At 40.9% G+C, this 13,144-nt stretch overlaps 1 protein-coding gene across 2 annotated transcripts; it reads left to right on the forward strand.

Moving 5' to 3' along the window:
- The first annotated feature begins 4,762 nt into the window (after nucleotides 1-4,762).
- On the forward strand, nucleotides 4,763-11,871 carry PRMT6 (protein arginine methyltransferase 6). 2 transcript variants are annotated; one of them, XR_010024233.1, is made up of 3 exons: nucleotides 4,763-5,871; nucleotides 8,181-8,300; nucleotides 11,793-11,871. XR_010024233.1 is itself a non-coding variant. In XM_063105536.1 (1 exon), exon 1 carries the CDS (start codon nucleotides 4,792-4,794, stop codon nucleotides 5,917-5,919), a length of 1,128 nt encoding a protein of 375 aa, XP_062961606.1. In that variant the 5' UTR covers nucleotides 4,763-4,791; the 3' UTR covers nucleotides 5,920-6,240. The 2 variants fall into 2 exon arrangements, 1 of the variants encoding a protein (XP_062961606.1); XM_063105536.1 differs by lacking the exons at nucleotides 8,181-8,300; nucleotides 11,793-11,871 and having other exon boundaries at nucleotides 4,763-6,240.
- Nucleotides 11,872-13,144: the final 1,273 nt, after the last annotated feature.

A 13,144-nucleotide genomic window follows, 5' to 3' on the forward strand; every position in this document is an offset into this window, starting at 1 on the left:
CTGATATTTTCTAATCTATTTCATCTTTTTTCATGCTGGTCAAAATGCACTAGATTGAGTTTGAGATCATTTGTTTGAAAAACATTGGGTGTAGCATTGAACAGATAGGCCAAGTAGACCACTGAAATGGAAAGGCAAAGAATGCTCTGCCAGCACAGCTCCAAATCTTTTCCAATCCAGGTGGTTTGCTGCTGAGCTGCAATGCTTAGGTAAGGACTATGACCTAGGCCTCTGTCCTACTTAAAACAACTCAATGTGGTAGAAAAGATGGTAAAGAACTCCCTGTTTATATCAAGGCAAAGTACAGGAAGTCAAAATGCTACAGGCCTCTTCTTCTTTATTCAGGGTATAATGTTTTTGGTTTACCATTATCCTACCTGGCAGGGTTAAGAGTGTTTGAAAATAAAACTCTTCTCATTCGTGAGAGCATCCTAAACTTGATCTACATCCGGACTTATCTCAGAGTTTACCAGTATCACAATGTCATCCTGAATTAAAAAAGCAAAACTCTCTCTGCTCCTTCCTCTATGAATAACAATTTGATTGTGCATCCACAATAGTTTTATTCAAGACTATTGATAGAACCTTATAACAAAAAGTTACAGCTTCAGATCCCCGTACCAGCCAGATGCCTAAAAAAACAACAACAAAAAATAAAACTACTTATTGAGCTCTCTCTACGTGCCAGCCTCTGTGCTAGTGCTAGGGTCTACAATAGCGGGGAAACAAAAGTCCAAGTCTCCTCAAGTTTATATTGTATGAAAACAAATAAATTAAATACATTCAGATATTATAAAAACTATGAAAAAAATAGTGTCTTCAGTTAGACTATCTTATTTAAAGTAGCCAGGCAAGGCCTTGCTTAGAAGGTAACATTTAAGTTGAGACCTGAAAGATTAGAAAAAGCCACTAAGGGGAAAACCAACTTTCTGGGCACTGGAGGAACGTAAGTGAAGTCCTGACAAAGGAATGAAACGTGCTATTAGAAAGCCAGTATTTCTTGAGCAAAATGAGGAACCAGGAAGAAAGGTATGAAATGAGATGGGAAGTTACTTGAAGTTACTGGATTGTTCCAACTGGTCCAGTTTGGTTTCTTTAAGGTTTATTCTTGCAGCTACGTGGAGAAAAAGAATAGATAGGCATGTGATTAGCAGCTGGGAGATCCCTAAGAAGATTGATTTCTAGGCAAGTGTAGACTATGGTGTTGGCAATGGAGATGGAGAAAAACAGATAGGTTCAAGATATATTTTGGAGGTAGAACCAACAAAACTTATATTCAGAATTTTCCTGAGTCAACAAGGAAGTGAATGGAAAATTGATTGGAGGGGTGAATGCATTTAAAAGGGGAAGGTGACATTTTGAGAAAAGAAAGAATGGGAGAAAGACAGACTAAGTAACAGCCTGGAAATAACATTAAAGTGGTCACATCTACAACTCTAATCTCATGTCCTTTTCTGGGCCTCTATTTTCTTAAAGCAAAGTATTAAACCAGAGAAGAGAAAGGAACTGATTTAGCCTTAAGTGGTTAAGCTCAGGCTACCAGACAAATAAGAGTATAATTTACCCAATGAAAATAAGCAAGTCAGATTTAACGAAAATCATTTTAGTGAGAAACAATGGTTCTCATGCTGACATGATGACTGTTTTAGTCTCGTTTGTGTTGCTAACAGAATTTCCTGAGACTGGGTAATTTATAAAGAAGAGAGGTTTATTTGGCTTACGATTCTGGGACAGCTGCATCTGGCACAGGCCTCAGGCTGCTTCTACTCATGTTGGAAAGTGGCAGGCAGCCGGTGGGTACGTGCAGATCACTAGGCAAGAGGAAGCAAGAGAGAGAAGAGGTGCCAGGGTCCTTTAAACAATCAGCTCTCACGGGAACTAATAGAGCAAGAACTCACTCACAACCCCTCCTCCCCCAGGGACAGCCTTAATTCATTCATGAGGGATCCACCCCCATGACTCAATCAGTTTCCAACACTGCCACATTGGAGATCAAATTTCCACATGAGTTTTGGAGGGGACAACACATCCAAACTCCATCAACGACATTATTTACGTGTATGTCAAGTTGTTTTCCAGTCAGCCTGCAGGCTTGCAGGTACTATCCAGACCCTGGAAACCAAGGAAGACATCAGCACAACTATGCTGATTCCATTCCTCCTGCAAGACCCTGAAGTAACAGCAAAGACAGGAGCAGAAACCAGGTGGAGCCTTGGAAAGACCTTGCACCCAACTCCCTGAACAGATCTCCCGCAGCTCACGTCCCCTTCCCTCCTGCTTTTGATTTCCCACATTCCATTCCCTCAACCTGCTTCTTTAAAAATCCCTCAATAAATCTGAGGTTTTGAGATGGTTTCAGTCTGACCATTCTCCTTCAGTTTTACCAGAGAGATGAGTTAATCCTACACCTCTCCTCAGGTCACTGGTATTCCTGATTTAAAGATAACTTCCATTTTCACCAACATTTGACTTTTGAATTGTTTATTTTTATTTGGGAGCAAGCAGCCAGACCTGAGTTCAGTAACAGATTTTGGGTAGCCTCAGCCAGGAGCTGAGTGACTGAGTGCCCCCTTCTGTGCCTTCAACTGGGTGGAATCAGCATAGTTTTACTGATGGTTTCTCAAAGTCTGGCAAGTACATGTCTCCTAGCAAGTTTGCAACTCAAGGCTGACTGGAAAACAACTTTGTCATATTGCCCCGTAACCAAGGTTCAAAATATCAAATAATCAAGGGAAAAGAGGGAACTCAGAGAAATGCATGCTAAGAAAAAAAATCTGTCTTTTAACATTTCCTGCAGCCCAGTCAGTTTTGTCCCAACAGGAGAGTCCTGCTCACTCCAACACTTAGGATTCTAATGAGCAGCCAGAATTAACCATTTTAATGAGGGTCTTGAAATACAAGTACAACTGAGGATAACACATCAATAAACCTATTCCATTGATGAAAGATTAACAGAGAGAATGGAGTGACAGTGCTTTCCCACCAGATAAGGAACACAGGCTCATTGGTTAAATAGCATAGTTCAAGAACACAAGAAAATAAGTAAATTTTGTTTGTGTGATTTTTTTTTAAGCTCTGGGAAAATGTTATTCTCATCTTACTTGTTAAGAACATGCTCATGTAGACAGCACACATACTTTAAAATATATTTTATTTTTATTATGAGCAACAAAGAGGGAAGAGATTAACAGTTGATGGTTGACTAAAAGAAAAACAGAAGAGGAAGAGGACAGTATCAATCTTGCCCAGCCATGGAGACACATATGAAAAAATGAGACTGTTGGGAAAATATAGGAAATTGGTCAGGGCCCCTCAGATGTTCAGAATCTTGCCCAGCATTTGATGTAAATATACACTTGCACCCAGGTGTTCCTTGTTTTTTGTCTAATGTAATTGTACATGTACAGCCAGGTGTCCGGGGTTATGACTTAAGTATAAAGAATGAGTGGCTCTGATCCAAGAGGACTTCCGCCCTGGGGATGCCTGGTGGGGGGCACCAGGAGGTCACTACTGCCACTGGAGTCTGTTGCTGTTGCTGCCAGTGCCCCCAGGATGCCCCAAGAGCCCACCACCGCTGCTGCTTCTGCTGCTACTGCTGCTGTAAGCTGCTGCTGCTACTGCTGAGGACTGAGCTCTTGTCATCTGCCAATGGCTCCTGGGATCTTTCCCAATTACCTAGCATGGACCCACATGTGAAGGGTCTGGTGACCCAGCCTGGCACGTAAGGGGTCTGTGACCCAATCTGTACAATGGCTTTGATGGGTCTGAGCCCTAACCCTGACAATACAAATGGAAACTTAGTATAACTAAAATAATGAAACGTTTTGACTTAAGTTATGAAATGGCTAGCCATACAATTAACGTAGCTATTGCCTCAACCCAACAACTGGTGTAGTCATGTAGCTTTTCAGAGATACAGTGGAAAAGTGATCAAAAGGGCTGAAGGATTCCGTTATTTCTGGGAGAAAAAATATTATAACTGGTTACCAGAAAATACCTGGCAAAGTGTTTTACTATATCACACCACTGGTGCTTTTCAGCTGCTCTTACGTCTGCACCCTTTCCAAGATTTAAGCCTTGAATGAGCCACAGAATTACCAGAGCAAGAACAAGAGCCAACTAAGTATTCTTCTGAAATAGAGGCCAGAAACATAGGCAATGAAGATTTCTTGTTGCTGGTGGGTGAATGAGTAATTGAAGGCCAGAGAGGTTTTATTACTTGTTCTAAATCATTCAATTAATTAGTGTTCAGAACTAAGAATCAGAACTAAGGTTTTGCATTGTTAGGTTTTTACTTTGTTCCATTTACACCTTCTTTGTACCTTAACTCCACTGAAAACAAAAGAGAAACGTGTAGTGCAATTTCTAACTCGCTGCGGCTAGAGAGCTTTAAGAGTTGCGACTGTCCAGGTAAGGTTGTAGTGTGTGAATGGTGCCGCCATGATAACTCGGAGGAATAAAACCGTTGGGTTAAACAGAGAAGAGTGGATTTTAGTATTATACGGGCGTGCCTACTTCAGGAAGGGAGAGAAAACAAAGGAGAAATGTGTAGATAAGGAAATGAGGGAAACTGAAAGAATCGCAGAATGCGGGTGTAGTCGGTGGAAAAAGGACGCCAAGACATCCAGGACAAAAGAGGACAGCACGACTGAGGCATCCTGTAGGCGCCGGCGTGGCAGCCCCGCAGGAAGTGGGAAGTGCGAGCGCGCACTACAAGTCCCAGAAGGCCCCGCTTCCTGGAGCCGGCGCCGTGCCGCGCAACGTCCGCCGGGAGCCGCAGGAGCGGCCAAGATGTCGCAGCCCAAGAAAAGAAAGCTTGAGTCGGGGGGCGGCGGCGAAGGAGGGGAGCAAACCGAAAAGGAAGATGGCGGGGAGCGCGAGGCGGCCCTGCTGCGACCCCGGAGGACTAAGCGGGAGCGGGACCAGCTGTACTACGAGTGCTACTCGGATGTATCGGTCCACGAGGAGATGATCGCGGACCGCGTGCGCACTGATGCCTACCGCCTGGGCATCCTGCGGAACTGGGCAGCGCTGCGTGGCAAGACCGTGCTGGATGTGGGCGCGGGCACCGGCATTCTGAGCATCTTCTGTGCCCAGGCGGGGGCCCGGCGCGTGTACGCGGTGGAAGCCAGCGCCATCTGGCAACAAGCCCGGGAGGTGGTGCGGCTCAACGGGCTGGAGGACCGTGTGCACGTCCTGCCGGGGCCGGTGGAGACGGTGGAGTTGCCGGAGCAGGTGGATGTCATCGTGAGCGAGTGGATGGGCTACGGACTCCTGCACGAGTCCATGCTGAGCTCCGTGCTCCACGCGCGTACCAAGTGGCTTAAGGAAGGCGGTCTTCTCCTGCCGGCTTCCGCCGAGCTCTTCGTAGCCCCCATCAGCGACCAGATGCTGGAGTGGCGCCTAGGCTTCTGGAGCCAGGTGAAGCAGCACTACGGTGTGGACATGAGCTGCCTGGAGGGCTTTGCCACGCGCTGCCTCATGGGCCACTCGGAGATCGTGGTGCAAGGCCTGTCCGGCGAGGACGTGCTGGCCCGGCCGCAGCGCTTTGCTCAGCTCGAGCTGGCCCGCGCGGGCCTGGAGCAGGAGCTAGAGGCTGGGGTGGGCGGGCGCTTCCGCTGCAGCTGCTATGGCTCAGCGCCCATGCATGGCTTTGCCGTCTGGTTTCAAGTGACCTTCCCTGGAGGGGACTCGGAGAAACCGCTGGTGTTGTCTACCTCTCCTTTTCACCCGGCCACGCACTGGAAGCAGGCGCTCCTGTATCTGAACGAGCCGGTGCAAGTGGAGCAAGACACGGACGTTTCAGGAGAAATCACGCTGCTGCCCTCCCAGGACAACCCCCGTCGCCTGCGCATGCTGCTGCGCTACAAAGTAGGGGACCAGGAGGAAAAGACCAAAGACTTTGCCATGGAGGACTGAGCGTTTGCCTTTTCTCCCAGCTACCTCCTAAGGCGGCCTGACCTGCGTGGGAGAGGCGTAGGGAGGTCAGAGGAGAAAGGGAAATCCCACGTGCAAGTAGGGGACGCTATTTCTGTCTCCTTTTTCCCTCATGCTCCTGGGGAGGGAGAGTGACTTCTTTCTCCCTTCCAGGAGATTCTTCTGGCGATGTTTATTTGAAAAGTGACGCCTCCCCTCCCCCACGACTGATACGGCGTGCTGATTAATGGGCTTTTAAGCCTCAAAAGCATGTGGTACCAAGCACTTGTATTTCCACTTCTTTTGTTTCACGGGGAAAAATAAACACGGATGAAAATGTCAGTGTATGAAGGGTCCATGCATATCCCTGTTACCTCACACCTTATCTAAGTCAGAAACTGGGGAGAAGGGTAGAAGGGTTCATTTACTCCATAAATTCCCAGTATGACTTTAATATTTCTCCATAGCCATATTTTCTCCGTCTCTGACTGAATTACCTCTGTTCCTAGGTGCCTCTGGGCTAGGGTACTTCTTCCTCATTGTTTTCTAAATAAACTTCAGTACTGCTAAAGAAGGGGAGGAGATGAGGAAGCAGTTTAAATAGTCCTGTTCTCATTACTCTTCTTACTTTCATAGGGTGCTAAAGGTGATGAACACATGAGTCCATTAAGTAAAATGGATCTTATGTAATTGTACAGCATTTAAAAATTCAGAGGGTACATCTAGAAGAAAAAGAACTGCAAGACAGTGAAGTAGATGGGTTTTTTAAATTTTTGTCTTTACTATAAAAGCTTAACCAAGAAAATTTATGTTCCATTATAAATATTTGTGTAATTCTCATGAAACAGGCTTATAGGGGAGGTTTCTGAACCTAATCCAAGGGCTTATTCAGCACCACAATGAATTATTAAACTCACTATATTAAGGAAAATATTTCCCAGCTAGAAAAGTGCACTCATTCTCATTTGAACTCTCCTTTACAGGGACCATGTGACTTGGCCTACTTCTAGTGAAAGTTACTTTTTTAGTTTTTTTTCTTTTGTTTTTAGTTCAGGCAAATGTGAAAGTCTTGAATTTAGGAAAATCACTTGTAATGAAGTGTGAGTCATGTTATCAGATTTATTAAACTGATGGTTTCCCTCCCTATCCCTGTAGCAAATAAAACATTGGCATTCTCACTATTTTTATAGATGAAGTAAGAAGTCTTGTGTATGTCTATGAGTTACAGTGTTTTTGCCTTTTAATATTGTCAAGCCCTTCAGAATGTAGCTCCAGGACGATTCAAACTATGCTTTATGTATGGTTTTTGCATACCAGTAGCTTTTGTATGCTGATAGAACAGGTGTGAAAAACCAATGTTCTGAAGTACTCTAACATTTTATTGTAACTCTGAGTTTTCTGCTCTTACATATGAAAGTACTTAAGTTTTATAACTAATTTGCCAAAATTTGGTGCTGTTTAACATATGAGATCTTCCATTATGAAGGGAAACATACATGTACAAAATCATCAACTTTACAAGATAATTGGCAAGCAGTACAGTTATAATTGTCACCATTTTGATGTCAAGATAATTAACAAGATAGGCTTGGTTTAAGTTAGAGGTAAAATAAAAAAACAAGCTCTTTATTTTAGGGTCATCTATATTTTAAATAAAACATTTAGTTTTAGTGTGTAATTTTGAGTAGATTCTGGTGGGGTTTTTTGTTTTGGTTTGTTTTTTGTTTTTTTGTTTTTTTTTAACTTGTTATAACAATCCCTTAACTATATGGGCAAATGAAAACATTCTTCCAAATTCCATATTTTAAATACATTTTATAAATACGATAGAATTCTCATTACCAATATAAGTGCACAAAATAAAGTAAACCCCAGTTAAAATGAGGAGCTTTAGAAGTAAGGGGTAGGTATTTCATGATTAAGCAAAGTAAGCTACAAAATTTTTGTTACTCTTTCCCAAGAAAAATGAATTATAAAAAATACAGCTACTGAAGCAATTAGTCAAGAGGTGGTAGAGTATAGTGATTAAGACCTTGAACTTGAACCAGACAGCCCATGCAGGGACCTTGGCTCCACCATTCTTTTAACAGTGACCTTGGGGAAAATACTTAACTTCAAAACTCTTGTATGCAAAATGGAGATAATGATATTACCTATTTCATAGAAATGCGAAGATACAATGAGTTAATACATTGCAAACTTGGAGCATTTGGATGCATACAAAATGTGCTTACAGAATATTCAAAATTTTGGTTTTTTTACAGGTATTGTTCAACAGTATCAGCATGGCTATACATGAGGAGCAATGTATGACAGTGGACACCAGATGATCCAAAGGAAACTGAAGACCTTTGGAGTGAGGACACTTCCAGAAGGATGAAAGCGTAAGATGTGTCAACATCCAGGCACTGTCCAACCTGTCTGTATGGACTGGTGCTGATTGCTTGGGGCCATTAGGAACCACAGGCAGGAACTACCAGGTCCAAAGGAGAGTAAAACATACATGGTTAAGTTCTACCTGCTTCCCTCAGACAGCTTACATTTATTTAGCACAGTGAAATTTTCCAAATATGTTCATTAATTCATTAGATCAGTGGACATTTGATTGAATATACCGTCATTGTGATAAGCACTTAGGATACAAACCAATAAAACATAGTTTCTGCCTTCAAATAGGTATGTTCAGAAAACAGACTAGTAAGTAAAATAAACAATAATAGGCTAAATACTGGGATGATCTTGGTGTTAGAAAGGGCAAGTAATTATCTTCACTTTACATACTAGGAAAAAGAGTTACACAGATAACAAAGGTTTTGCCTAAAGTTACATAGCTAATTCTTGACAGCTGACTCTTGAACACAAGTCTTTCAATTCCCATCCCCAAACAGAAATTCACTTTTTCATTATATTAATCCTGTGTGCTTCAGTCAAAAACAGCAAAGCACATACCTCTTGAAGGGGTGACAATAGTTTTTAATGGTTTGATGAATGAAAGAAAGGGGAATGTCCTTAGCCTAAGGAAGTCTTACTGGAGATATATCTCATAGGTCTCAAAGGACCACTTTCAGTGCAGTAAATAGGATCTCAAAGTTGACAAATAGTATGCACTCATTGAAATACCCTCTATACCTATTTCCCTTATGAGATAGTCAAATGTGGTACTCTTTCAGCGACCCTTCAAACTGAATCCTCAATACAGTAGCAAAGGTAGATGAACTCTGTGTCATGCTGGCCATAGGTACTTGGTGCTGGAGAGCAGAGAGGTATCTGATGAGGCTAAAAGGGAAACTGAAAGTGGGCAGAAGGAGTTCACAAGGGTGCATGTGAAAGGCACCTCCAGCAAACAAAACAGCCTAACATTTTGCTTACAGCCAGCCCTATTAGTATCCACACTTCATTCCATCCAGTGTTAAAGAGAAATGAGTCTTACAAAGCACTCACAGACAGGCCTCAGTCCTTCCACATGTGCGTTATTTTATGCATTCGTTCACTTAATGATTTAATAAACACCAACTATGTAACATTTTTTAAGTTCTATGATAAATAAGCAAGTACTGCCTTCAAAAAGCTAAGACAGAGTAGGGGAAATAAAATTACGTACATCAATAATTTGTATGGTTTTTTTGGCAGCTGGTTGATACAGAGATCAAACCCCAGACCTTGGTGTTATCAACACCACACTAAACCAACTGAGCTAACCGGCCAGCCTGAATACATTCTTTTTTTCTTTCTTTTTTTTTTTTTCTTTCCCTCTACCCTCGGAGGGAAGATGCATACATTCTTTAGCCTGGAAAGATTTCATTCTGACTAAATCTTAACTCTGTTGAAACAAAGTTGAGAAGCCAGCCCTCTTATCCTTAAAACATCTCCCCATTGAAAAATATTACTTAACCATCACATAGATTATGAAATACTCAGAAAAAAATTCTCTCTGGTATTAATTCCAAAAATAAGTCTATATCCTTTAAATAACTGCCTAGTTTCAGCTAATGGAGAAAGTATATTGGGTAGACGACCCTTCTTACATTGACTACTAGAAAGCTGAGCCAAATTTATGACTGACTTGTGCTTTTTTTCACTTTGTATCTAGCTTCATTTCCATACTGCACTTTTTTTCTTGACTTATTCTCTCTCACTGATAATAAATATTACATGTTTTGTTGGAATTAATGTAACCTTGTTTGCCTCTAATTCTTTTTGGCATGAAAATATTTTCCTCTTTTCTGGGATAACTGCAGAAGCTCTGAGGGTGAGGAGGTTATACAAAGTACCAAAAGACACTGAGCTGGGTCCCATTTATTTCCTACAAACGCGTTGACCCAACTTGTTCATATGGATGGGTAGCTGATTTAATCCCATCCTTTCAGCCAACTTTACAGCATTTTACATTTCATAGAATCAAGATTTCTATATATGTGAAAACTCTAAGACATGTAGATAATCTTGAGGAAAGCTTGAATGTTCAGCTCTTTCTAAGCTTATTTCTCAAAATATAATACATGCTTATAGAAAAAGACATTTGCAACAAAGAATCTTGGACCTAATTAAACACTAAGAGAATTTGAATAAAAATTAAGACATGACATGACCAGTAACATTGGAATTGTGCTCCTTTGGAAACTTTGATAATTAAATTCATCATTATTGACAGTAAGGGAAGATTGGTGAAGATTTCAGTTGATTGAGTAGCTTTAAACACTTATAACAGACACTTAAAATACAGAGAGCTGTGAGAGGGAAAAAAAATCCTCCTCTATCTCCAGGATGCTTTCTGCAAGGAAAGGAAGGACAAAAAAAGGAAGGTGGGATGGAAGGAAATCCTCCCCGTGGATTTTTATATGCTTTACAGGGATTCCTACTATGAGTTTGTGAAAAACTTTCACATTCTGCAAAACTGTTCACTAGAAATAGTAAGCTTAAGGGAAAAACAGGTTGGGTGAACCATCAAAACGTGTAACTTTGTAACCAAGAACTAACAAAACATTAAAAATAATAGTAGTTAAAAAGGATAATTTTCTAATAAAGACTGCAATAAATATAAGTAGAGATAGCTTGATGGAAGGAAATAAGGAAGACTTATGCAAACAAAGTAAAATTCACAAAGATGGGGAGAAGGCTTAACAGATATCCCTGAGTCAGACAGAATGTGGACAAACAGCCACTAGGAAGAATGCAGGGTGCAAGGCATTCCTCTTTGGCTTGCTGCATTCAAGTACGTCAGTGTACTTTGTGCTCAGGGGTTGTTACCTGTGGTGCTACGTATTAATGATGGGAATGACAGCATATGAGTCAACCATCTTCCACATTATATACTGACATCGTTCCTCTACTTACCAACTGAGTTCATTCATTTTACAGAAATGTGAATTGTACCAGAACATTCTGTCCTTTGTTCAATTTCCAGAAATTAAAATAATTCACATTTCCATTGGGTTTACATATCTTTTCAATGCAAATTTCCTGAAGGGAAGTGGAATTGAGGGTTGCAGGTGGCTATAACCACACTTTAGTGTGAATTTATTCACTTTATTATTTTGGTCACCAGAAAAGACAATAGGAAGGGGGAATGCCAATTCTTACCTGTGTAGAGTGAAAGGAAAATAGCTGAGTATAGCTACCTGAGTTCAGGAGGTAGTTGAATAGATGGGACTGGAGACAATAGCTGTTTTTCTGCAGTCAGTGTACAGCACAAAAATGCCTTGGGGCCAAGAAAACCTGAAGCTAGTGAGAGAAGCACAAGAATGAAGATAGTATCCCCGTGCATACATTCTGCCTACAGCACCACTTCCTTGGGATAAGTTTTTCTTCTTAAATCATGGGCTTATATAATTACTGAGTATTTTAATTCATTATAAACTGTTGCTTATTTTGATTAGAAATGAAGAAGGCGATATTACAACTGATTCATCTGAAATACAAGGAATCATTCGAGACTACTATAAACAACTATATGCCAACAAATTTGAAAATCTGGAGGAAATGGATAAATTTCTGGACACACACAAGCTCCCAAAACTGAACCATGAAGACGTAGAAAATTTGAACAGACCAATAACAATAAAGGAGATTGAAGCTGTTATCAGAAGGCTCCCAACAAAGAAAAGCCCAGGACCAGATGGATTCACAGCAGAATTTTACCAAACATTCAAACAGGAATTGACACCGATTCTTTACAAACTATTCCAAAAGATTGAAATGGACACAAATCTCCCAAACTCATTCTATGAAGCAAACATCATCCTGATACCAAAACCAGGTAAAGATATAACCAAAAAAGAAAACTACAGGCCCATATCCTTGATGAATATAGATGCAAAAATCCTCACTAAAATACTAGCAAACAGAATACAGCAACACATACGTAAAATTATTCGCCATGATCAAGTGGGATTCATCCCAGGGATGCAAGGTTGGTTCAACATACGCAAATCAATAAATGTGATACACCATATTAATAAACTCAAACACAAGGACCATATGATCATCTCTATAGATGCTGAAAAAGCATTTGATAAAGTTCAGCACTCATTCATGACAAAGACCCTCTATAAGTTAGGTATAGAGGGAAAGTATCTCAACATAATTAAAGCCATATATGCCAAACCCACTGCCAATATCATCCTGAATGGGGAAAAGCTGAAAGCTCTTCCTTTAAGAACAGGAACTAGACAAGGATGCCCACTCTCACCACTCCTATTCAACATAGTGTTGGAAGTATTAGCCAGAGCAATCAGAGAAGAGAAGGAAATAAAAGGCATCCAGATTGGAAAAGATGAAGTCAAACTGTCCCTGTTTGCAGATGACATGATCCTATATATCGAACAGCCTAAAACCTCTACAAAAAAACTCTTGGAATTGATAAATGATTTCAGCACAGTAGCAGGATACAAAATCAACACACAAAAATCAGTAGCATTTCTTTTCTCCAATAGTGAACATGCAGAAGGAGAAATCAAGAAAGCCTGCCCATTTACAATAGCCACCAAAAAAATAAAATACTTAGGAATTGAGTTAACCAAGGAGGTGAAAAATCTCTATAATGAGAACTACAAACCACTGCTGAGAGAAATTAGAGAGGATACAAGAAGATGGAAAGATATTCCATGCTCTTGGATTGGAAGAATCAACATAGTGAAAATGTCCATACTATCCAAAGTGATATACAAATTCAATGCAATTCCCATCAAAATTCCAAAGACATTTTTCTCAGAAATGGAAAAAACTATCC

Source organism: Cynocephalus volans, chromosome 8, assembly GCF_027409185.1.
Source record: "Cynocephalus volans isolate mCynVol1 chromosome 8, mCynVol1.pri, whole genome shotgun sequence".
Lineage (NCBI taxonomy): Eukaryota > Metazoa > Chordata > Mammalia > Dermoptera > Cynocephalidae > Cynocephalus > Cynocephalus volans.